Source organism: Simochromis diagramma, unplaced genomic scaffold (genome assembly GCF_900408965.1).
Source record: "Simochromis diagramma unplaced genomic scaffold, fSimDia1.1 OVJJ01000421.1, whole genome shotgun sequence".
In the NCBI taxonomy this organism is placed as follows: Eukaryota; Metazoa; Chordata; class Actinopteri; order Cichliformes; family Cichlidae; genus Simochromis; species Simochromis diagramma.
Genome location: NW_024387250.1, coordinates 7,454,919 through 7,478,444, shown reverse-complemented (window position 1 = coordinate 7,478,444; position 23,526 = coordinate 7,454,919). Strand labels below are relative to the sequence as shown.

The following is a 23,526-nucleotide window of genomic DNA, read 5'->3' as shown; positions in this document are numbered from 1 at the left end:
CGAGTGCCTTAAGGTCAACTTGGCCTCCATTACCTAAGCCACAGCATCCAAGAGAGATGACCCATGTAGTGCTCAGACAACACAAGCTGAAACTGGTAGTGCAGCATTGCTCCCCTCCGTGTAAACATGGAAAAAGTGGCGTTGGGACAAACAAGAAAACCTACACAGTTCAGGCTGATGATGTCTATACACATTAGGTTATGGTAGCAGTATGAGATCAAAGACACTTTAATTAAAAACTAATTGATGATGCTCTGCATATTTCTTTATTTTCAAATGCATGAATGTCCTTTTTTGTGAATAGGAGGTCAGTAGCAGTCTTTCAGTGCAGTCATATTCTCCATTCAGGGACACGGAAGGTAACACTTAATTTACCACTATTATAATGGACACAGTATCTGCTGCATACATAATTAATCGATCACTGTTTTCCACATTGATAACAGCATGACCCTGGTTCTCATCTCGTCTTTGCTGCTCACAATTACTGTGAAACATGTGACACACTCACAGAGCTTCAGAATCAGAAGTGCATCATATGTGCTTCGTGGTTAGAACCACTGCAATCGGGCCCGATAACTCTCAGGATAGTTATCAAGCCAGGCAGGACTTACGCGGTTTATCACAACTCTCATGTGGATACATGAGGGTTTGCAACACGTTAATGTGGTTGTTATTCCGCTCCAAGACTCCTTTGAAGAGCTGCAGCTTAGATGGGAAAGTAAGTTTTGAATAATGCGCAATAAAACTCCTCAAAAGGTTCTGCAGAGCCACACTTTTCCAGCAACAAGCACTCTGCTATAGCCCCTAAGAGCCGTTTGGAATAATAAGAAGGCAAGCAATAGTCAAGGGTGAGACATGTTGAACTGCGCCGGCAAAGTGAAGATCTGTTCGCGCTATTTTTAACTCAGAATCTTAATGAAACAACCCCCTAGCACCCATGAGCTCTCCTCTTCTTTCCCACTCAATGAATCCATTCAGTTGAAACACGCTGAGGAAGTAAGATGAAAAATGGTGCTTAGAAATGGCTGTCCAGCTTCAGTGATTAATATTAGAGTGAGAGAAGTGATGATCTATTATTGAACTCCCAGTCTTCACAGCGCAACCAGGATAAAAGTGATAAGCAGTGGTGCCACAGTGTGTAATTACAGATTACTCTCATCATTAGAGCAACCCACTTTGGAATGTGTGTTGTAATTAACTTTATTTTAGGTGCAAACTCTTTAAAAAGCCTTTATTCATATCTAACATTGAATCGATTGCTATTTAGATAGATAGATAGATAGATAGATAGATAGATAGATAGATAGATAGATAGATAGATAGATAGATAGATAGATAGATAGATATAGATAGATAGATAGATCATACCGAGTCCACTGCCCCGTGAAGCGAGTGTGGGACAATTGATTTTTGAAATAGGTTAGGTCAGGGAGGTGATGTGTGCGCTTTTGTCGCGCAAAGGGAGGGTCGGGGTTGTGCAGACAGATGGTAAACAAATATTTGACAGCAGCCAGCAGCAGCACTGGGCTTCCTCTGTGGTGTGTTTGCAGGGTGAGCGGGCTGAACTATACAGGAGTTGTCTCGGCTCTTCAGTGCCCAGTTCTGCGTCCTCTGAGAGGAAGAGCTGCTGTAATTGGTTTCTCAATGAAGGATCATCAGCAGCTCCCCGGAGGCTTGGTGGACTGTAGCTCAGCGCTGCTCCATCAATCGTCCGTTTCCCGGATTTGAACGCTGCTTTGCTCTTTTCTTCTGAAATAAACAAGTGCGCAGTGAAGGGGACTGTCTGAGCATCATCACCCTGCGCGCTTTAGACGGGGATCTTTTGTGATCTCTTTTTTTCCTCCCCCAAACCTGCTAAACGAGTATTGGGAGTTAATCGTTCTGTCCACCTCGGGGAGAATATCGACAAAGTTTAACGCAGATTTTCGCCATGAGTGATCTGGAGGACGACTTTGCCAAGATCCTGCTGCTAAAGGAGGAGAGAATAAGGGACTTGGAGAGGCGGCTTGCCGATCGGGAAGACGAGATTCAAGAACTGAAGAGAAAATTACACAAATGTCAGTCTGTTCTGCCAAGCGCTCAACTTATTGGACCCAGGACCCGCAGGGCGCAGGGCATCTCCGCGGAACCTCAAACGCACCAGGACTTGTCAAGGCAGGCGTTTCGAAAATATGCCAAGTCCGACTGGTAAGACAGTTTACGCAGGCGGTGGTACTTTATTGCTCTGTTATTGCGCCCATGTGTCTGCTTTGTGTCCCGTCTTAAAAGATTTTCTGGGTGTTTTTCTTCTGAGTTTATTTTTTCTGGTCATAAAAACTATTCATCAGCATTTCGTTACGAGGATGTACAACTCTGTTTCGAGAGGAGAATACATGTGGCGACAAAAAACAAAAACTAGAGGCTCAGACACACACTGCTCACTGAGGCTCCTCTGTGCTTTGTCTCCACATAGTGTTTCTGTCTCTTTATGATCTTCTTTTTTTCTAAATGGGAGACTCAGAGTTTTGCCATGAATGGACGAGCACTTCCATTCTTGCGGGCCGATGACGCAGCTCCAAGGCAAGCTTTAGAAAGAGCTCCTAATTGATCAGATCCATCATGGCAGCCCCACGGGACACAGACAGGAGGAAGTGCGATGCATTATTGGCTTTTAGTAGCTGGACGCTGAGGACCCGAAGTGCATGTCTGAGGATATTTAATACTCCATTAGAAAATGCTTTGTTTGGCCATATGCTTCCTTCATCACCTTCAGGTGCTCGTTTTAGGTTCACAATCCTTATTTTGAGGATTTCATCTGAGGTATGATGTCTGTATAGATAAAAGAAACTGTCTTTTTATTTAGACCTACTCTGCTTAGTTTGGTTTTGCTGTGTTTACTCGAAAAACCAAAAAGTTAGCCAAAGAACTTTTTCTTTTAATTTATTCTCACCTCGTTTTCTATCATCAGAACCCCATCAGAATAAATTACTTATTACACTGACATCACACACACGCACAAGCAGACATCAGCCTGTTGACTCGCTTAGTGCAAGAGACAATGGGGTTAATAATATTAACATGGCTAGACTATTTCCAATCTTCATTTGCATTAATAAACTGCAGGCAGGAAAGTCCTCATTTGCAGTCATCAACGGATGCTCGCTGTGCTTTCAAAGGCAAACAACCGCAGGGAGAGCCCCCAGACAAACAAACACAAGACAGCCCAACTTTAGAGGGATGAAAAAGTTGCAAACGAGCTACATTAAAGTTAAAAATAAAGCATCTCCATCAAATTGTCAGCCTTCCAGTGGAAGCATGGCTCGGTCTCAAAGTGATCAAATTATGAGTTTATTTTCAGCTGCTGAGTAACAGTAAGTGCCACAGTAAGGCTGCAGGAGTTGACAGACGGGAATGTGCCCATGCGCTCTGTGGATAAACCGGAAGTAAACCTAGAAAACGTGCAAAACGCCAGTGACATGACGTCTTTGTGCTGCCGGGGTCTGGTGGAAGGCGCCCACATGAGCTGCTGGGGGTCTCTGACCCCTCTGTGCGCCGCAGAGGGGTCAGAGACGTTGTGACCCCCCTCATCCACCACCACACACGCGCACCCCACTGAATCAGGACGTGGCACCAGGCGGCGGCCCGCCCCGCTCCTCAGATTACTGCAGCATGGAGCTCCGGATCCTATTTCTATTGATCCGCATAGGAAAGGGGCTCACTTGAATGGCCAGAGAGGTGAAATTTAAAGCGCAGAGGTGCTTTGAAGGACAGTGGGAGGGCTTTTTGTTGATGGGAAGATGCGGGGCTCCAACACCGAACCTGAAATCTCCGGACGTCTGCAGTTTCAGATGCTATGAAGCAAACTTTGCTGCTGCTTAAGCTCTGTGGTCTGCCCCCATCCCTTAACAAAGATAATATAAACCATGATTTTTTTAATTAGCTCAGAGAATACTGCACTACATTGGATTATTTGTATGGTTTTCTTTTGTTGTGGTTCAATGAATGACTTAAACAGAAAGTTGGGTTTGCTGGTTGTTGAGCAGGTCTTCCTCTCATGTTCAACTTTCACAGATTACCTCTGTTGTGCTTTGTAGTTTGCGGTTCAGGTAGTAGAGCAGGGTTCACGGTTCACTCCATGGCTTTTCATATCGAGCATCCAGACTATGCTTGGGTCTCGTGCCTTTACAAGGCACGAGACCCAAAGTTGCTCTCCATGGCAGGCGAGTTTAACAGCCTCTGTTTAGCAATTTAAGCACAGTCTGAAGAACATTTTTCATGCTACTATGCAGTTTCAATACATTTTCATTTGATCTGTGTAAACCCCGATTACCCATTAAAAATCACAGACCTACATGTTATTACTTTGAGTGATATTACTAATATCAATTCCTCCGCTTAATCGCATACATCCCCCAAATCCTACATTTTAATGCTCTCATGATCCAGTATCACTCACTACATGCTGATTTAATGTCCACAATCATCCTCAGCCTGGAGAGCAGTGCCATACCTCATTCTTGATTGTCTGCGTTGATCCTTTAAGCCGCCACAAGAGGGCAGCTGAGATCTTTTTATTAGACCATCTGTCTCCATTTCGGTTTGTTTACATGTTTTTTGTCGGGAAAAATATGTCTTAAACCACCGCACCAAAAACACCTATCTCTGCAGTCCGAGAAATCTCCCCGCTTTTGTCCTCACTGTCAGCCGGTGACGCTTCATCCTCTCGGCACAGTAATTGCGATTTCAGCCTCAGTAAGTCCTCATCCTATCAGATTGTTCTTGGCACTTTATCCTCTTCTGAATTTGTCCAGAGAGCACGAGGCCAAATGCTGTTCGCTGAGCTTCGGATGAGTCATTGGGATAATGTGGACAGGCACCAGCGGCGCTCGGAGTGCACACAACACCAGATTAGATGAGAAACGTGGAGCTGCGCCTCATTAGCTCTGACATTTCTTTTGTGTGTCTCTGCTGCTGCTGTTTGACACTTTTTTTAAAATATGAAATTTGGCAAACTGACTCCATTTTGCAACAAAATTTAATTCAGAGAAGGGTTTGGGGAAAGTTTAATTCTTCACACCCAACACAACATGAAAAACAACATTCAGATTCAAATGAAATATTGAAAACATCTTCATTCATATTTTTACACCGAGGTTCATTAAGTTTTCCATCACCTTCAACTTCTATTAAGGCTCCTGTGCTCATCTATTTGTTACACGCAGCCTCAGGGTGAGATGCCGAGGTATGATGACATGGTTCTTAGAGCAGTGGCTTCATGGGAGACTCTCTCTCTCTCTCTCTCTGGAGTGGCAGACTGCACTGTGCTTCAGATTCCTGTAGGCGCCCTTCTCGCCATGCGCTCTCACCGGGTCGCAGCCTGACGCACTCGGGGAGGACGGTCCTCCGCTGTCACAGCACCGTGGGAGGGAGGGAGTGAGCGAGAGAGAGGGAGAGAGTAAACTTTGCATGATTGTGGCTGAGACGCTTTCTGTGCTTACCTTGACGATCGCGTGCCACGTTCTTTTTAATCCCCAAACATCTGCTTCTGACAGACAGAATCAGCCACAGCAGAGACAGGGGTTCCTTCCTCTCAAGCTTTTCATGACGAATAAAGTTTGTGAGCCGCGTGGCAGAGCAGAAAGGATAAAGACTCGGCTGCATACCTTGAGATAAACTTCCTGGGAAGTCGCTCATTGTCGCCGATTAAAATGGGCACCTTGCGCGACCTCCAGTACGCGCTGCAGGAGAAGATTGAGGAGCTGCGCCAAAGGGATGCCCTTATCGACGAGCTGGAGCTGGAGCTCGACCAGAAAGACGAGCTTATACAGAGACTACAGAACGAGCTGGACAAATACCGCTCAGTCATCAAACCGGCGACCCAGCAGGTCCACAAGCAGAACGACTTGCAAGAGCAGCAGCGAACGAAGAGGCAGGCAATTTCGGCCGAACCCACTGCCTTCGACATCCAGGATCTTAGCCATGTCACCCTACCGTTCTACCCCAAAAGCCAGCAGTAGGTGTTCAAATTCTACCCACAGTCTTTATATTTAATGTACTCGATATTTTTGCATTCACTGTTATGCTTCCGTCTGAATTGATTCAGTCTTTGTTACCTTTTCGATTCTTGTGCGTAATGATGCGTGTGGCGCAGCAGGTACTTCACCTGTAGCGCACACTGGGATAATGAGGCAGTGCTCTCCACGTACTCATGCGCGCGCACCAAGAAGCCCCCCCCCCCACACACACAGCGGATGTTCTTGCATTGACACGATATCTTCAACTATCAAAATGAGACAAATATTAAACCCTCAAGAATCCGTGAAGCTGTCACTAGTGACGCCCATGAGCAGGATTATAAGCAGCATAACGATCAAAAGTTGACTGTACATAAACTTGATCATAGTCAAATATGAGGGAGAATTTGCATGCCATCCTGGTTTGGAGAACTGGTGGTGGGGGCTCTGTGTAATGTACCAGTGCCTGTTTTATACAAGCTGTGATCCTGTGACAGGCAGTCTTAACAGGCTCTCTGTGCATGTTTACCTTATGATTTCTGTCTTTCTCACTCCCTCTGTCTTTCCAAACTCTTACGCAAATACGGCTCTCCTGCTCGACTTGGTCTGAAACAGGAGGTCTGGATCTTAAATGTAGGCTGGCACTAAATTTGCCTTCTGTTGTGAAGTAATCCATCTCTCTGTTGGTTTAAAGGTTGAGCTATTATGAATCAACACTCCCCTGGTTGACAGGGAGAATATTTACCTAACATTTCTTTAAACATATTAACAACTGCACATATTGAATTTAATGAAAAGAAAATATTGCCCTAAAATGCTTAGCGGGATACTCGAGTTCCCAAAAATAAATAAAAGGGATCATTCCTATGGAAGTGATTGGAATATTACGAGTCCTAGCGTTAAGTTATCTTTTTCTATTCTCATATTGATGTCTTAAGCCTAAGAGGAAAAAAGATTACAGCCTTCAGATTTTACAGTGAGATCAGTCACGTCAGATACGAATGTCATTATTCCACTGACACGCAAACAAACTCAACAACAAAGATTTCATCAAAGAAGATTCAAAAAATGAAGGGATTTATTTATCTGAGCAGCAAAAAGCCATTAGTCTTTGTTATACCTGTCAGCTCCCTGGGTTTGTGAAAACACACAAAACGCTCTTTTCTTATGTGTATTTTTTTGTTTGTCTGAGATCCTGAACACTGGTTTGGAAGGTTAGCTGAGGAAAACACCAGAGTGACCAATTCTTTTGATAACTGGCATAATTCTGAGACTTCATTAAGTGATTTTCTTGAGACTCTTGTCAAGACTTTTAGCACTTTACTTCAAAAAGTGGTTGATTACCCCGTGATTTAATATTGGAACAGATTAGAGAGAATCTCCAGTTAAGAAAATATCAATTATGATGGGAAAAGACTATTTCAAGATTTCAAAAGAAAGAAAAGATGAGTGGCAGCAGTTTCTTAAATAATTTCTGATGATGATCCTCAAAGGAAAGCTAAAAATTAACTCATTACAATGAGGCTGTTTGAACTTCCATCAAGCCTCTCTCAGCGACAGCTTCAATTTTCCGTTAAACGTCTGCCACACCTTTTCACACTCCTCATTTGTTAGAGAATGGCATTTTCTCTAATATTGCTCTTCTAATAAGCATAGAGATGAAAAAAAATTAATTGAAAAACAGCCAGTGTTGAATGCAAATGACTGTAGTGTGTTTGTGCGCTTGTTCTCTTATTAGTTGAGCACTGTTCTTATCTTACTCAGGCAAAGATGTCCAAACTGGTTGGACATCTTTGCCTGAGTAATTTGGAGAAGTTTATATTTTTCTGTAGAAAAGCAGCTCATTTAGATTGAGTTTTTTGTTGTTGTTTTTTTGTGCATGTTAATTTATACTGTGGGCTAAAACAAGTTCACTAACTCTTTATTTTCCTTTGTTACTGAAATTTACTGATAATATCTGTTAGATCTGGCTAAGTGTTTGTGTTTTTCTTTCATTCTCCCCTCTCTTTATCTTCTTTACAAGGCCCATAGAGCACTCTTTACTCGTATGCTATCCATTCTTTTCCCTCTTTCTGACTTTTATTTCTCCTGGCCTCTCCCACTTTTCTGCCATGCCTTTTTTTTTTCCCTCCTTAAAGAGCATAGTTTCTCCTTTTAAGGAAGACTGAACTTGCTCAGTCTAAACTTCTGTAGTGGATGAAAGAAAATATATCGCTCTCACAAAGGAGACGGAGGCAGATGTTTTCATAAGGGTTGGATTTGGAAGATGTTGCTCAAGAATGGCCACGATCATGTCTTCCCTAAATCTCCTGGGTGTAAATCGAACAGAAATAGGGTCAATGAGGCACATTTCCAGTGGGCTGGAGGTCAGCCTTGGAAAAAAAAAAGATTTCCAGCTAGTTCCTGTTGAGCCTTTTTCACACATGTACTGCAGGCCTGGACTTTTGTAGATGGTATATGTAACTGACATACACTACAAATTAAAAGTTTGGACACACCTTCTCATATAATGGTTCTTTATTTTAATGACGATTTATGGTGTAGATTCTCACTGAAGGCATCAAAACTATGAACGAATAAATATACAATTATGTAGCAAACAAAAAAGTGTGAAATAACTCAAAACATGTTTTATATGTTAGATTCTTCAAAATAGCCACCCTTTACTTTGATTACTACTTTGCACGTTCTTGGCATTCTCTCGATGAGCTTCATGAGGTAGTCACCTGAAATGGTTTTCCAACAGGCTTGAAGGAGTTCCTTGAGATGCTGAGAACTTGTTGGCCCTTTTGCCTTTACTCTGAGGTCCATCTCATCCCTAACCATCTCGATTGGGTTTAGGTCAGGTTACTGTGGAGGCCAGGTCATCTGGCGCAGCACTCCATCAATTTCCTTCATCGTCAAATAGCCCTTACACAGCCTGGAGGTGTGTTTGGGGTCACTGTCCTGTTGAAAAATAAATGATGGTCCAACTAAAAGCAAACCGAATGGGATGGCATCTCGCTGCAGGATGCTGTGGTAGCCATGCTGGTTCAGTGTGGACTCATCAAACCAAAGCTCAGATTTCCACTTGTCTAATGTCCATTCCTTGTGTTTCTTGGCCCAAACAAATCTCTTCTGCTGTTGCTTTTTCTTAGTCGTGGTTTTGTAGCAGCTATTTGACCATAAAGGCCTCCTCTGAACAGCTGATGTACAGATGTGTCTGCTAATGGAACTTTGTGTGACATTTATCTAGCCTCTCATCTGAGGTGCTGTTAACTTGGTATTTCTGAGGCTGTTGACTCCATGAATTTATCCTCAGTTTTCAGATTGACTGACCTTCAGTTCTTAAAGTAATGATGAACTGTTGTCTGTCTTTACTTAGCTGATTGGTTCTTGCCATACTATGAATTCTAACAGTTGTTAGCTGTGTACTAACCTGACTTCTGCACAACACAACTGATGGTCCCAACCCCATTAAGAAGGAAGGAAATTCCAATAATGAACCCTGACAAGGCTCACCTGTGAAGTGCACCATGAAGCTCACTGAGAGAAGGCCAAGGGTTTGCAGCGCTGTCAACAAAGCAAAGAGTGGCTACTTTGAAGAATCTAAAATATAAAACATATGTACAATTATTTATCATTTTTTGTATGCTACATAATTCCATATACTGTATCTTGCCTCATATATTTATGTCTTCAGCATCTATCTACAATGTAGAAAGTAGTAAATGAGAAAGTGTGTCCAAACTTTTGACTGGTAAGTGCAGTTGTATGTGTGAGTGAAAATGTCAGATTCAGACCTCAAGTGGTCTCTACCAGCTCACAAAGGCCATGTAGCGTCTAATTGCTCCCAGGTGAGAATAGCTCAGGTCATAGTGAAACCACTGTCATTTGTCATATGTCCTGCCACCTGCGCACCCTACTCATGCAGCATCCTCACCTAATACAAAGGAGTGCTGCCAGCTCTGAGAAGCAGATCATCTTCTGTTGCACGCTACACGTGAGCTGGACAATATCCTGGCTCGATTCTCCTAAAATTGTTTAAGTTAGTCTGTGAAAATGCCTCGAGTTAATTATGCGTAAAGCGTGCTGTCTTTTCATAAAATGAAATCTATTATGAAATATCAGTCCAAAAAAACTGCGCTTCACACCATTACTATGCTCCTTTCAAACTAATGAGATCTTCTCTTCCTGCAGACAACTCCCCCCCAAAAAAATTACAACTCAAGGAGCAAGGAGTCAGATCTGAACATAGATTGTGGAGTGGGAATTAAAAATAAGTGCAACACCTCAATCCTCCCTGTTTAAAATTCGCACAGCAGCATGTTTAGACTCTCAAGGGCAGAAACAACTTCTGGATAATCCAGGTTGCTCAGTTAGAGCAGCTCCATTTACGATTCAAGTCTATTAAAAAATCCAGTGGATTTGGAAGCTTGTTAGCCTGAAGCCTCTCGCGTTGGTTGGTTGCTCTTGTTATTCTGTAAATGATCTAAAATTTGAGAAGAGATTGTGGAACATCTATAGGAATGCACATGCATGATCTTTGTCTTTAAGATTATAGAAATCCAGAGGCCACATGTGAGAATTAAGGTTCTTTTGCGTGCTTTCAAAAAACCCCAAAACGTTATTTGGGTTTTCCAGTGAAATACGACACGTAGCTAATGTTGTTCTCTGGTAATTTAGTTTCTCACGTTTATATGCGAGTGTGAAAAGCATCACTGGTCAGGATCCACAGGCTTCAGACCCTAATTTGGTATTCATGGCCATGAATTCAAGGCACAATTTATTAGAGCCCCGCTAATAATTCAGCTGGTGTAAAAACAGTGCAATAAAATGTGCAGATGTTGGTGAAAGCTCAAATGGTAGCTCCTTCTGAGAAGAGACTGGCATCGCTCTTTTAAGTGTTTTGGCATTTAAAAAAAGAAAAGAAATTTGAAACAGCACCACTGTCTCATCCCAGACTCAATAATGTGTTTGAGGATTTATTGAAGAAGCGTTTGAGTGACCTTAAAAGTTCAGCATAAAGAGAAATAAAACACTCATTGTGCAGTGAAACATGGCCTCATATACACATGAATCTGCAGAGGAGGTTTGTAGAGTTTGCTGTTCGAAAATAACAGACAGGTTGAAAAACATAAATCTGAAAGAAGTAAAAAAAAGGGCACTGTTGATGTTGTAATTTGAAGTTTTGTTTATGCACTTTTGTTCCTTGGCGAGGACTTTGCTGCAGGCTGGCAGTGGAGAAGAGAAGCCTGCGTGTTGTGGGAGCACTGATTCATAAATGCCTTCTAGGTTATTTGCCCTTTTAGCAATGAGCTCTCCAGGTGATCAACAATGCACTAAGAAATCCGTTTCTGAAAAGGGCACTGAGCACAAAAAGGCAAGAGGCAGTTCCCCAGTGCCTTTGAATACTACTTGCGGGGCTGCTTTTGGGGATTTTTTTTTTTTATGAATTAGGATATTGGCCTCTCTTCTCAGTGTGAGAGGTCTCTTTAATGGTTTAACCCTGGTACATAACCTCATTCATTTAGCTGCCACAGAAGCACATACACAGCGTGCAGCTGAGCAAATGGAACTGTGGCGATGCTTCGGTGAATGAGTGATCTTGACTCGTTGTTCGCGATCTGGCCCGCGTCAGACTTCTTTCAACGCGTCTTCCTTTCTCAGACAGTCACACTGATGCTTGCTTTCAGGTTTCAGATTTGCTATCACCTGTTGAACAAATATCTCTACTCTCCTCTGGCGCTGCATCCACTGCATGCTGCTAGATTTAGAAGATAATTTATCAGGTCTCCTTTCATAATGTCGCCTGCCTCTCCGTTTGCCCTGTGTTTCCTTTCAGCCCACCTGACAAGCACTCTTGCACCTTGACAACCACGCGTTAGCTTTGCACTTTATTACCTTTTCTCCCGACAGTTGCATAGTTAATGCAGAAACTATTTACCTGCGGAATGCCCTAATGACTCTGCAAACTGAAAGCCGAGTTGGCTTTCAGAAGTAAACCCCTGAATGGAAACAATCTGCATCCATTAGGCATTGATTTTGCTATTTATTGACTTTCCTCAGAATTTTCAGGGGAGGGAGGCGGGTGAGATGGTTTCACCTTGACATCTTTGAATTGAGGATATGTTTTTGAAAAGGCGCTGAGCTGTTAAAGCTAGAATGAAATAGCCTTGGAAATAAGAGACATGCTGAACAGTTTTTATTTGAGATGTGCGCCTGCAAAACCTCTTATTGTGTCTCATTTTGTCCTTCTGCAATGAAGAATGCACAAGTCAGTGCTTGTACAGTGACTGTCTCACATTGCTTTGCTTTGCCTCCAGGTCCAAGGAACTGATAAAGGAGGCCATCTTGGACAATGACTTCATGAAGAACCTGGAGCTGTCGCAGATCCAAGAGATCGTGGACTGCATGTATCCTGTCGAGTACGGGAAGGACAGCTGCATCATTAAGGAGGGCGATGTAGGCTCGCTGGTGTACGTCATGGAAGGTAAACGCACACATGCACGCTGCTAAAACGGGTATTCTTAAAATACTGTGAAACCACAGGTACAATGATTCTAAAAAGACCGTTATTATAAAACTTTTCCTAATCTATGAAGAAGTGTACATCTTATAAACCATTATAGCATTCACAGAGGATAAATGAAAGGGACTTATGTTGCATGATTCACTCATGTCACATCGATGTCATTTTGTGTGCTCTGGTGTGCTTGCCGAGTCCGTTTAATTAGGTTCTTTTTAGTAGTACTGACCAGCATGTGGTTCTTTCTTTCTTTCTTTCATAAAACTAAGAGTGCGAAACCCGCGATGACAGCAACAGCAACACAGCGTCCACTGTGGCGCTGATGGGATTTGTGAAAGGGCAAGCGATTCAGCGGTGAAACGTTCAGGGAGCCATCATCCTTTACAATAGATTTGACCTCAGGGAAAACGGCCTCAGTTAGTGCCTGCCCAATATAATTCATTCCAATGCAGAGGTAAATCTGGAGATTCAAAGGCTGAACTATAGAATGAATATATTAGTATTTAACCGCTCGACTCCTTGTAACTTCACTTTAAAACTCGTCTGAGCAGTGAGAAGCGAGGCAGTAACCAAGAGGCAGTGAGCATGAGTCTTGTGGGCTTGTGCGGAGACTGTGGCATTTAAAGGATAATATTTAACTATGAAGAATGAATCTAGAAAATTGATTGTTTGCTCTATTGTGGGCCACCGACTTTTATAATTGTGCTAGAGAAACATTTCCCGGATCCCCACTCGGCCAAACATTGTTAAAAATAGATTTGTGGGAAAGGAGGACTAAAATAAGAAGGCGGTATTTCAAAGAAGGAATTATGGAAAAGAATTCAATTATGCCACAAATCTATAATTCTGCTCGTTTGTCTCAAAACTCAGGCAGGTGGGATTTGTCATATCAGGAAGAAATACCTCAGCTTTTACAGAACTTTCCTTCTGTTTCCCACAAATAAAACCCTACTTACTTCATTCAACCTAAACTAAACTGATTCTCTTTGTATATGATTCTGATAATAGCTGTGTACTGTCCAAAGTTTTATATGGTGACTTCAACATAAAATAGAGTATTTTTTCACTGATGGTGAGCTTACATAAATGATCGGAGTACTTCCTCTATCCTAGCTCACACCCCCGTCATGAGAAAAAAACACACCACTTGTTGCCCTTATCTGTATCTCTGATATGTAAAGAGTCATACAAAACATATGCAAAACCCAACAGTGGACTTTACACTGGTAACCAGAGATAACAGTGGTGCTGGGAAAGGGCTGGGTTGCTGTAACAACATTAGGAATTGTATTTTTTCATCTTTCTTACCTTTAATAAAAGAAACTATATATGTGATAAACCACTGTGGCCTTGCTGAACACAGGTCTACAAAAGTCTGCGGTCACAGTCAGTAGATTTCACTCTGTCCCTGACGAATGCTGTGTGCCAAAGGTGTGAGGTCACAAATGAGCAAGCGCCACACTGACTTGATGAATAGGTTCCTCTCGAGCACAACTGAAAAAAAAAAGAAAGATACAAATCTGTAAGGGGCTTTGTGGGTTCCTCTTTGACAGCGATAGAGGTGAAAGCTGCGATGTAATTGGTAGAAGGGCTTCAGTTCAGCGGTGTCACACTAATATTACATATTGTTTAATTAATTACTTAAATTATTTTGCATTTTTGAATCCTTAGGTTAGGCTCAACATATTTGTCTTTAGTGAACATTACTGCCTCTCTCTGGCTGCCACTGACTTCCGTTCTGCTCTATGATCTCCTTTCTGTTCCCCTCTCTCGTGTCCCAGCGAGTCCTTTGCCAGCAGCTTTCACCCCGACTGTCCCTGTCCTTGATCTATTTTGCATAAAAGCAAATGTTGAAACCAATAGCTCAAGGCGGACGACTTTGTACCAAGGTCTGTAGAAGCCCGTAACGGTTGGTGACATTTTAATCCACGCTGACGGGATGTCGGTGTCTTATGTCAAACACATAGCTGCATCCACTCAGCGCTGTACGTCATTTTCCTGGCAAATGAAGTGTTCGCCGCTCAGGCAGTTGTGTCATTTATTATTGAAAGTTGGCAGCGTAGTCGTTAATGTTTTGCCACGGGGCTGACATATCCATTATGCATCATATAGGGATATGAGGCACAAGTAAACAACTCTTACGCCAATAATAGCAATAATAACAGTGGTAATATGAATGATGCATTTAAACGTCACTCCTAGTTTATAGTTGCTTTAACTATGAGGGCGCATAACTTGTTTCCCCTACTAGTTATAGATTGAAATTTGCCGACAGTTTCACAGCTTCCCAGCTGAAACAACAACAGGACAGTTATCTGTTGTTGCAGATGCACCTGATAATTTGAGATGAGACGAAAATAATAAGAGCTGCAGACACAGAATGAATCCTGGCATTGGCTTGCTGCTATGACGAGTCTGCCTGCTTAGCAGTGGCTGCCTTCATGAATGTTTGTTGCGCTCAGCTCACATCTACCGGGCTATAATTGACATCAGTTCTCTTTTAAAAACAGTGATTGCAACAGAGACAAAAGCTCGTGTTTCCATGGAGATGGGATAGATTTTTGATTGGCTGTGTCACCCGCAAAGACCCACACAGGTGGATTGTAATGATAATAACTCGCACAATCACGTCCAATTACTATGAAGTATTTACTTGAGAGGGGGGAAAAAAGCCATTTGAGTTCTTTCATAGATTTCATTCATCTTAATCTAATGACTATGTGTTTGCTGCAGTAGGAAGCAGTGTTAAGTAGGTTCTTGCATTGCCGTTTTGTCTGTCTTTTTATTAGGTGGAGACGTGGAAACTTTTAAACAGGTGCAGATCAAGGACTTCAAGTATCGCCTGATGCAAAATGTAACAGAGTCTAGTCTCTAGTTTCCAGAATAGAGATTGAATCATTAAAAGCATTTTATTCCCACATTATCAGATACTGTCAGATGGTGGGCGAGGTGATGGCCCTCTTTTAAGGGACTAAGAACACTCCAGCGCATGTTTCGTAGTCTAACTTTGATTGAGACTGGGCACAAAAAAGACTTGTGTTGTTTTTGCTTTGTTGTGTAATTTTTGGGGTTAAAATGTGGTTCTGGCATACTGACAAATGATGCTTTTGTGGGGCGTGTCTAAATATAACTCCAATGGGTCCTTTACAAGGATTGCTAAAAGACAAGATGAAATCTACATCACCAAAAACTTTTAAAAAGTGTCATTTTGTACAATTTCGAGAATACAGTTGTTAAATTAAACAGTTGAATAGTGGGCCACAGCAAAACTAAAGCAAAGACTATTAAGATCACATGACTGGCTTACAATGTGAATATTGATTACTTCAGCTGCCAGGTGAGGGATTCTTCAAAGTGACATAGTAAATGGTTTTGTGTTGTTCACCAAAGGTCACACATGAATCACGAGAAGTCGCAAACCTGCCAAATCTGAAGGTTACCTGTGGTTTCTAAGATTAAAGATATTTTCAGGGCTGCAAGTAATGATTTTTTTTCATTTATTGACTAACCTGTCAGATCTGGTCTCAATCTGTCATTTGGGCCACAAAAGGTGACATAAAGTCCAATCTCACCACTGGTCCAAAAATCTGTAGACTTGCAAAGAATAGCTAAAAGAAGACATTAATTATCAAATTTGTTGCAGATCTCTGTTGAACAGGTGCGCTAGTTTAGATATAAGTCTTAACATGGTTACATTTAATGGTTTGGTGCTTAATGGAATGGTAAAGAATTGTGTTTTTCTTCTGTGATTGCACATAATTACTATTTGAATTGAATTGCAAACCAGAACAAGTTTCCTCCACTTGGCAGCTTTTATTAAGACAACAAAATATATTCAACCTCTCCTTACTACGTTTCATCTTGCCAACTTTGCATTTATATTTGAATATTACTTAACATTCCTTTTTGGTCTTGCATCTTTCACCCTGTCTGAGAAACAAGCGCATCCAAGGAAAAAAATTAAAAAAAGAGAACGAAGAAACATTGAAACATACGTGGCAAAGAATCTGAATTATGTATTTTTTTCCTCTGTCATCTTTTAGGTACAACTAGATGACTGCCCTTGCTGTATATTTTATTAGTTTTACTGAGTGTTCATGGATCGCAGACAGAAAAGTGAGGGGAGAGGTAACGTTACAGTAGACTCAGCTCCAAACCTGGAGTGCTCATGGTACGCTGACAGCTACTTTGACAAGCTAACATAGTCAAGGCAGCACTTGATGCACCGTGTGCCATTTTATTCAGGTGGATGTGTTCAGGGGATTTCACAGCGCACCCAAGATTTGACATTTTCTCTACACAAATACGTTACGCTCCCAATTATTTTATTTGACCTGCTGTTAGGCGAGGCAAGTAGAATATCCTGACAGATCAAGAAAAAAAGAATGTGTTTAAGTTTAAGTGGCATACTTGAAAGCCTGAATAAGACAGAAATGAACAATGTGCTGTTTTGAAGCTTATACCGAACCACTTCTGACAGTCACTTCTTTTTCTTCTGCTTTTACTGAGCTATACCTCAGAATAACAATGAACAGAAATGTTTACTGCTATGGCGAGACACTAGTTTCTCTCTACAGTAGAAGCATCTGATGCTTTATCACTCCTTATGACGTGACATTGGAAATCGATCTGTTTGCATGTAGCGTTAATGAAACATTAGCAGCATAGAAAAATGAGAGGCACAGGTTTCTGTCTGCATTTTAATTTTATGGCATATTTTATCCTCCCTTCAGCTTCTACTGACACCTTATCGCCTCTCTGGCACACTAGCTCACATGCTGTGTTTTTGAAACACGACGTGAAAACATATCACTCCAACATCTGTTTCATAACTCGTAAAATCATAGCATCACGTGCGCCTGTTAACCTAATAATCGTCTTTATTTAACTATTTAGCTGACTAATTAACCACAAGTCAAAATGATAATAATTGATTGAAGTGCTTTGGCAGGCAAGCAGAAGAAACAGCATGACCAAATTGAAGCAAAATTGGGCTAAAGGTAAGTTAAACGTAAACAAGAGTAATAATAATGAACAACAAGAAAAAGAACAAGAAAAAAAGCACATCTGTTGTGAGAAGCAATGTAAACAGGTCTCCTCAAGCAACTCAAGCAAAAATGAATGGACCTAAGAAACAACCAGCGTACCAGCTAACCAAGTAACATGCTGGCCAATTTCTGTAGGACTCTCAATTAATTATTATTGCTGTCTGAAAGTTAGACAGATGTTACGGTTTAGGTGACTTTATGCTGCGCGATAGCCAGCGGTCCTCAAAGAGCTGCTCTCTGTTCTAACTGACCAATGAGGCAAAGATGAGGGAGATGGACTCCTCTTTCATTTTGAGCAGGGCTTAGAGACGTAATCACCAGGGGCACCTGAGTGTGACTCAGTGTCACAGGTGTGAGAGGACACAAGATCTAGGGCAAATACTTTCAGTATTACCGCTGCTTTCAGTGCTTTCCCTACAACTGCCAATACCTTCAGTAATGACTAAAGAGGCTACTTCTGGTCTTTTTGATTATTTGCATATTAATGACGTAATGTGAAAATACCAAAAGCATTTGGTCACAGAAACACAAGTGCACAAAGCCATTGCACTGCATTGTTGCCTGGCAACTTAAATAATGCAGACTTAAAATTGTTGCGGCTGTTGCTGTCAGTGCATCTTGAGGGGGGGCAGCTCAGCCAAGTAAAATGTGGAGGTGCACACATTTTGGTTTGATTGCCCCCTGAGAATACAGCATGAATCTAATATTTGATGCAACAACTGCTACACTGAAAAGCAGCCAGTAGTAGGTTAATAATCAAACATAACACACTGCTGAGGCTCGTGCACAGCCTGAAAAGGCGTCTTTCAAAACTCAATATTCAACTATTTGTATGTGCACCCTCCTTTTGTAGCACGACGTGCAATGCAATCACTGACAGGAGACTGAGTTGCACATATGTGCTATCAGCTCTCATGATAACTTTAATGAGGCTCTCAGTGGAGGTTTAATAAGGCGTCATCTGGGGAAAAGGTTAGAGATTTGTACTTGCAATAATGTCCAAAAGAACTGTCAGTCCTGTAGCTCTGTACCTGCACATTTAAACCATCCCCCAAATCCCCCCGCCTATCAATACAGGCATAGAAGTAAGTGTAGTCAAGTATGCTGCACGATATATGTGTAATAACAATATTCTTTGCGACTGCTGTGTTATTATGTATTATTTTGCTTCTTCACTTCACGGATGGCATTGCTGATGCAATAGCGAGGCATGAAAAATCAAGTCCTGTGAAAGAGCCTTTAGAAAAGTATTCCTCTTCCAAACATCATTTTATTCATAATTTAAAAGCTGACATTTTAATGGTGAATAAAGCAGATTCAAAACTTGCTATACAGCAGCGCAACACTGTAAATGGAAAAGCAGTGAAAGGAGAGGGCAAAGAGGCACGGACGTGGGTTCCAAAAACTGCACAAAATTCAGATGGCTTGCTGATTTTTCAGGATGGTGTACAAACATCTATCTACTAACATACAATAGATTAATGATCTGAAATACGTCTATCAAGAAGAATATAACTCTGGCTAATGTGTAATTTATGTGCAAATAGTGCGATTGAGTGTGTTACAGACTAATAATCTCACCTACGCTGAGCTGAGCACCATCTGCCCTGAACACCAAATGAAAATACTCTTTCTCTGGCAAGTGTCTTTTCTCATTTGCCCTCCCTGCATCTAAGTGGTTCCCTTTGTCACTTTCTTTCATTCTCACGTGTTCTCACAGAGACACAGACACACTGCTAAAAGTTATCTATTCAAATGCTCCTACAAGAGACCAGACACATGCACATTTCCTTCTATCACTTCTTCTCACATTTTACCAACTTTGACCCCAATCTGTCCACTTGTCACTACGCCTCTCCACTTGTCCACAGCTTCTTTTTCCTGTACTGTTTTTTTCTCCCTGCTACTCTTCACCCCTTCTGTCCATCTTACCTTATTTTCATTCAGCCATTCCCTCTATATTCTCTGTGTTTTTTGTTATCTTTCCGATTAGTCTGGAAAAGCCTTTGTTTTTTTCTCCCTACTTAGAATAGGAATTGATCCTCATTTTAACTCCGCTGAGGCCGATGAATCCAGCTCAGAGAAAGAATTAGTGAATAATTTGTGGATGATCTCTGAGCCTTTATCCCCTTTGTGGCCAACCCCGCTTTGAGTGTTCCTCATCTGGAAAGACGATGAAAGCAGAGTCTGTGTGTGACATAAGAGAAGCAGAGAAGGAACCAGGTGGTACTGACAGAGACAGGGAAGAAAAAGGGCTTGAAAGCATCCGATGAGATGAATATTATGCAAGTGCTTGAAATTACATTCATGTTGGGAAAAGGAAGGCAGCGTACTGTAAACTTGTTGCTGTAAAAGGATGTCCATGTTTGAGAGTGCATGGGGAGGTGGTGGTCATCAATGATGGAAGAAGCATGTGGAGCTTTAAATAAAAGTGAGAGCAGAAGTACTGCGATTTAAGCAAACGTATTACCATCAAGTACTTCAAGTAAGACTTTAATAGTTATTTAAACTTTATTGAGATGGTTATTAACATTTATAAAGTTTGAACGTTTGCCTGCATAATCATGGTTTTCTTATAATTTTACCATCTCAGTCTAAAAGTTCCAAAACGTTGCCACAAAAAGCAAAAACCTTGCTTTATTTAATAGCTGTGGCTCTCCTCCACGTTGGTAGGAGACATCTGACTAGGATGTTTCCTGGGTGCTTCCTAAATGAAGTCTTCAGGGCATGTTCTACTGTGGCAGACCAGGACATGCTGGAGAGATTTTATTTCAGGTGGCTTGGGAATGCCTCCCAAGGCATGTGAATTCCAGCCATTCAAATAGATAGATGGATGGATGGATGATAGACTGACTGAATAACTGCTACCCCCTTCAGGGCGGTGTCCCTGTGCACCTCTGGACTGCTTCTGTCTGGATTGTTTCCTGGAAACCCTTTTCTGACTAATTGCAGTAGTTGATTTGCCTTTTTATTACAGCTATAAAAGAGCTAACAGAGAGAAATATTAACTTATGTGTCAAACTTTCCCAGACTTGATGTGGAGGGTTTATCACTGGTGTTAAGATCCAGGTCTCCCACACAGCAAACAGTAGATCAAACAGCATTCTTCAATATGAAAGCCTGTTTCGTCCCTGCCTAAAGAAGTGAAATCTGAAGATTACTTGTAGTAGTTGTTGTTGGTGGGTTTTTTTTTAAACTTTGGTATTGCACATTATGAATTTGTCTCCAGGGTAAGCTTGGTGAGCTGTCCAAGGTGTATATGACCCCTCACACTGCAAAAGCGGAGACATGATCCAGTCTTGTTGCAGCCGTGGATAAAAGGTTAAGAAAATGGATTTACAGATTGACAGTGTACAATACTACTGTAATGTTCTTCGGCTTCTCAGAAAGAATATTTGCTGCAAACCTTACTTGTGGTGCAGATTCTTATTCCATCGCATGTGCTCACTCACAGTGAAGTTTTTTGGGCCGACAAAGCAATCATCGATTTCCACCCACTTATTCGAGTTGGCTCTCTCCGACTATCTTCACCAACACAGAATTCAGTTTGTAGGAGTTGCAAGTCCAGAGGTAAACTATAAAGAAAGCAGTTTAGATTTTTAGACATTTTATGGATGAAATCAATCAACACACCTGTTTTGGATTATTGATATCAGTTCAGTGTTACTGATAGAGCTAATTTTAATCACTTCATATACTTATGGGTAGCTTCAATAATAATATTGAGGATTTAGTAAGACGTTTTAGTAGAAGAACACATTCGCATAACGTGGAAAACTTTAAATATGACTACATCAGAGTTTTTATTTATGTACAGTACTCAAGTAAATGTATTTAGTTACATTTCACCGCTGGTGGTCTTGGAGTAATGCTGAGTGTGACAGGATAAGCTGTGTTTGTCGAGGTTCAGAATCAGGTTACAAAATGGGGCACCAGTAATCTGCTCTGCTACAGTGACAGAGTAATCCTTCCATCACCCCGAGACTAACACATGCACACACATGTGTCTGTGTGAGTACACACACATCCACACTGAAGCAGTATATAGAAAAAGCACTCACCGACTGTCAACCATATTGCCACCTGTGGATTGTATCACTCTCTAGTGTGTCATTGTTAACTCACCTACATGAAGAAGCCTGTGAGTTTAGGAAAGGCAGATTCATCAGTCGGTATTGGTGGAGTCAAGGTTTAGAGGATGTAGAGTAAAGGGTTTATTAAAATTTTGGTTCACTGCAAACTTTTTTTTTTATTGATTCCCCTGAGTTAAAATTTATTTCTTTGTTCTCCTTTTGATCTTTGATTGCTTTTGCCAATTACCCTCTGCCTCGACGTGGGAATTCCCAGTGGTTTTCTGCAAGGTACAAAGCAGTGTTACAAACCAGCTTTGTGTGTATTCTGTCTGTTTGTGAGCTTTAATGTTCTGTACGATAGAAGCAAATGGCAGTTTCTCAAAAAAAGCCTAGTTTTAAACTTGAATACAAAGCATTTTTGTAGATTATCTAAGATGTTTTCAAAGTATTTTATCAGCCAAGGAGATTAGACAATTCACAGCTCATCAAATGCCATTTAATCTTTTAATAACCAGATAAAAATCTGTTCGTCCACCACTTTGGTCGAGAAAAATCTTAGTAAGTGCCACCCAACAGACAACAGGCACTGTCTAAAAGTGTAAATACAAACAGAATCCAATGATCTGCAAATTATTTTAAACCCCACAATCAACCGATTACATCGAATGCTGGCGAATATGTGGCTGTGATATCAGTAATTTGTTTGAAGAAACTCTGACTGGGGTGCAAAAGGCTGTTAAAATTATGTAATAAAAACATAGAATACAAAAAAAGCACTTTAATTCGTAACATGACTGGATATTAAGAGTAAAAATAGTCTCTACTATTTTACTAGGGACAGAATATGGAGAAATCTCTGCACACAAGGTCCAAAGCTGAAATACAGCACTGAACAGCCATGACCTTCAGGCAGCACTGCAATAAAAACAGAAATGATTTTGAAGTGAAAATCAATGCACGGGCTCTGGAACACTTCTAAAAACTATTGTCATTGAACACAATCACTGAATCCACCTGATCAACATCCAGAATTCAAGCCACCTTCACTGGCCCTGATCTGCTTTGAGCTCTAGCAGTAATAAACTGGGCTTTGTTCCGCATATTTAAACTGTCTGAAAAATTACAGAGAGCGCCTCCAACTTGGCTAACAAGAGGAGCACATGGGAACACAAGAACGAGTTATCCGCACATCTGCAAAGTCACCATTAATGGTGAACAATGGAGTCACATGTGCTCCATCTCCTGTTTGCACAAATTTTAACTGCATTTTTTTACTGTAATAAAATACTCTCTGTAAACTGGCCACACAGCAGTCCAGACAGATAACAGAGGTCTTGATCAGTCATGCAAAACCAAGAAAGACTAGGTTTGCATAGACTGATAAAGACCAAGATTTGCATTCCCTACAGGTTCCAGGTCAGGCAAAAATAAAAGTGGTTTCATGTTTTTAACCAGTCACAGTTTAAGAACCGGACATTTAGGTTGATTTCAGAAGTGTGCTGCCAGGCAGGAGAAAAAGAGGAAGACCCTAAAGACGATTCATGGATGTAGTGAAGAAGAACATGTGGAGGTTGGTGTGACAGAGGACGATGCTAAGGATAGGGTGAGATGGAGATGATCTGCTGTGGCGAACCCTAAAGGGAACAGCTAAAAGAAAAGAAAAGGTGTGTATTACTTATGAAGTTTTCTAACAAAAGAGTTAAACAACAGACGTAGGGAAAGCCTACGTCACTGCCAGGCAGAGTGGAGAAAACTACTTATGTTACTCAGGCTGAGTTTTGATTCGACAACTTGTTAATTAACATTAAATTCTGAATAGCAGTGAGCCATGAAATTGATGCTGTTGAATCAGTTATTTTCTTTCTCTCTCAGTAATGGTGGTTTTTGGATTTGGTCATAAA

At 41.4% G+C, this 23,526-nt stretch overlaps 1 protein-coding gene across 2 annotated transcripts in view; it reads left to right on the top strand.

The window, feature by feature from the left end:
• Positions 1 to 1,571: 1,571 nt before the first annotated feature.
• LOC120714821 (cGMP-dependent protein kinase 1) overlaps positions 1,572 to 23,526 on the top strand; it is a 96,073-nt gene continuing 74,118 nt past the window's right edge. The window contains exons 1-2 of one of the 2 annotated variants that reach the window (XM_040001313.1): positions 1,572 to 2,190; positions 12,302 to 12,468. In XM_040001313.1, the coding sequence (XP_039857247.1) occupies positions 1,934 to 2,190; positions 12,302 to 12,468 (424 nt within the window). In that variant the 5' untranslated portion in view covers positions 1,572 to 1,933. Of the gene's footprint in view, positions 2,191 to 5,372; positions 5,996 to 12,301; positions 12,469 to 23,526 lie in introns of those variants that run through there. The other variant, XM_040001312.1, reaches the window with a different exon arrangement.